Source organism: Galeopterus variegatus, unplaced genomic scaffold (assembly GCF_000696425.1).
Source record: "Galeopterus variegatus unplaced genomic scaffold, G_variegatus-3.0.2 Scaffold8010, whole genome shotgun sequence".
NCBI classification, from domain to species: Eukaryota; Metazoa; Chordata; class Mammalia; order Dermoptera; family Cynocephalidae; genus Galeopterus; species Galeopterus variegatus.
In genome coordinates, this window is record NW_007734121.1 from 4,295 (window position 1) to 5,343 (window position 1,049).

Below are 1,049 nucleotides of genomic sequence, written 5' to 3' on the forward strand. Positions count from 1 at the left end.
AGCTTGCCTGTGTCATTGCTATCAGTGACATGAGTTTTCATCTTGTGTCACTCCCAGGATGAGAAGGTCCAGTTATGGGGCAGGGGTGGGCTCTGGGAACCCACTTTCCCATCCTCCCACCTCACCCACCCACTCCTGGCTGCCTTCACACTTCTGCCCACAGTATCTGCTGCTCTAGAAGACTCTTTCTTGGATGCAAAGTAGGGCAGAGCAGGTGGGGATCACAAGGAGGGTACAGTGACTGGGCGTGATGGCCATGACCTTGGAGTGGGCTGTGACTGGGGCGGTGATGGGTGGTGCTGAAATGAAAACACAAGAGTGACAGTCCTTGTCCCTACACCAACCTGAGGAGACACTTCCTCACCTCTTTCTGGCCCAGGTCATCCACCAACACAGACATGTGCTAGCCTCTGCTATGTGGCAGCCACTAGAATGGGTCCTGGGGTACGAAGGGAGAGAGGAGATGGGTCTTGTCCTCAAGGAGCTCAAAGAGCTGCTGAGGGAAGTCAGGTGACAATGTAACCCACCCTGATGCTGTGGCAGAAGAGGAGGTGATGCAATGAGGATGGTGGTAATGAAGGGTCTCAGGAGCTGGCGTTGGAGGCAGTTTTATATGTGCGAGATAATGATGTATTTCTCACACATGCACACACCCACGTGCACACACCACATGTGCACACACACACACACACACAGACAGGGTGGGTAGATCTCGTCTCAGCACAGCTCCCCATTCTTCCCAACTTCTCACTTACCTGTTGGCTCCAGCATTTTCTCCCAGTGCTCCAAAAATGTCTCAAGCCACGTCTTGCAGTCTCCCATTGAAATCCTCACTAAGAAGTCAGTCACATCTCTGTCATTTTCCCATGTCGATCTGGCTCCAGGATGAACCTCTGTCCACTCTCTGCTCCCCGGGTCAAAGAGGAGGAATGGGGCTGGCCCGGTGGTGCACTGGAGAGTGCGCCGCTTGGGAGTACGGTGGCACTCCCGCCGAGGGTTCGGATCCCATGTGGAGACCGGGTCCCGCCCCCTGGCTGAGGGCGGGGTGG

The 1,049-nt window shown here is 55.2% G+C and overlaps 1 protein-coding gene across 1 annotated transcript in view; it reads right to left on the reverse strand.

The window, feature by feature from the left end:
• Positions 1-755: 755 nt before the first annotated feature.
• The window catches only part of LOC103608098 (NKG2D ligand 1-like), a gene marked incomplete at its 3' end in the record, with an annotated part of 4,866 nt that continues 4,572 nt past the window's right edge, over positions 756-1,049 (reverse strand). The window contains exon 4 of the mRNA XM_008592540.1: positions 756-932. Within this exon, the coding sequence (XP_008590762.1) occupies positions 756-932 (177 nt within the window). The remainder of the gene's footprint in view (positions 933-1,049) is intronic.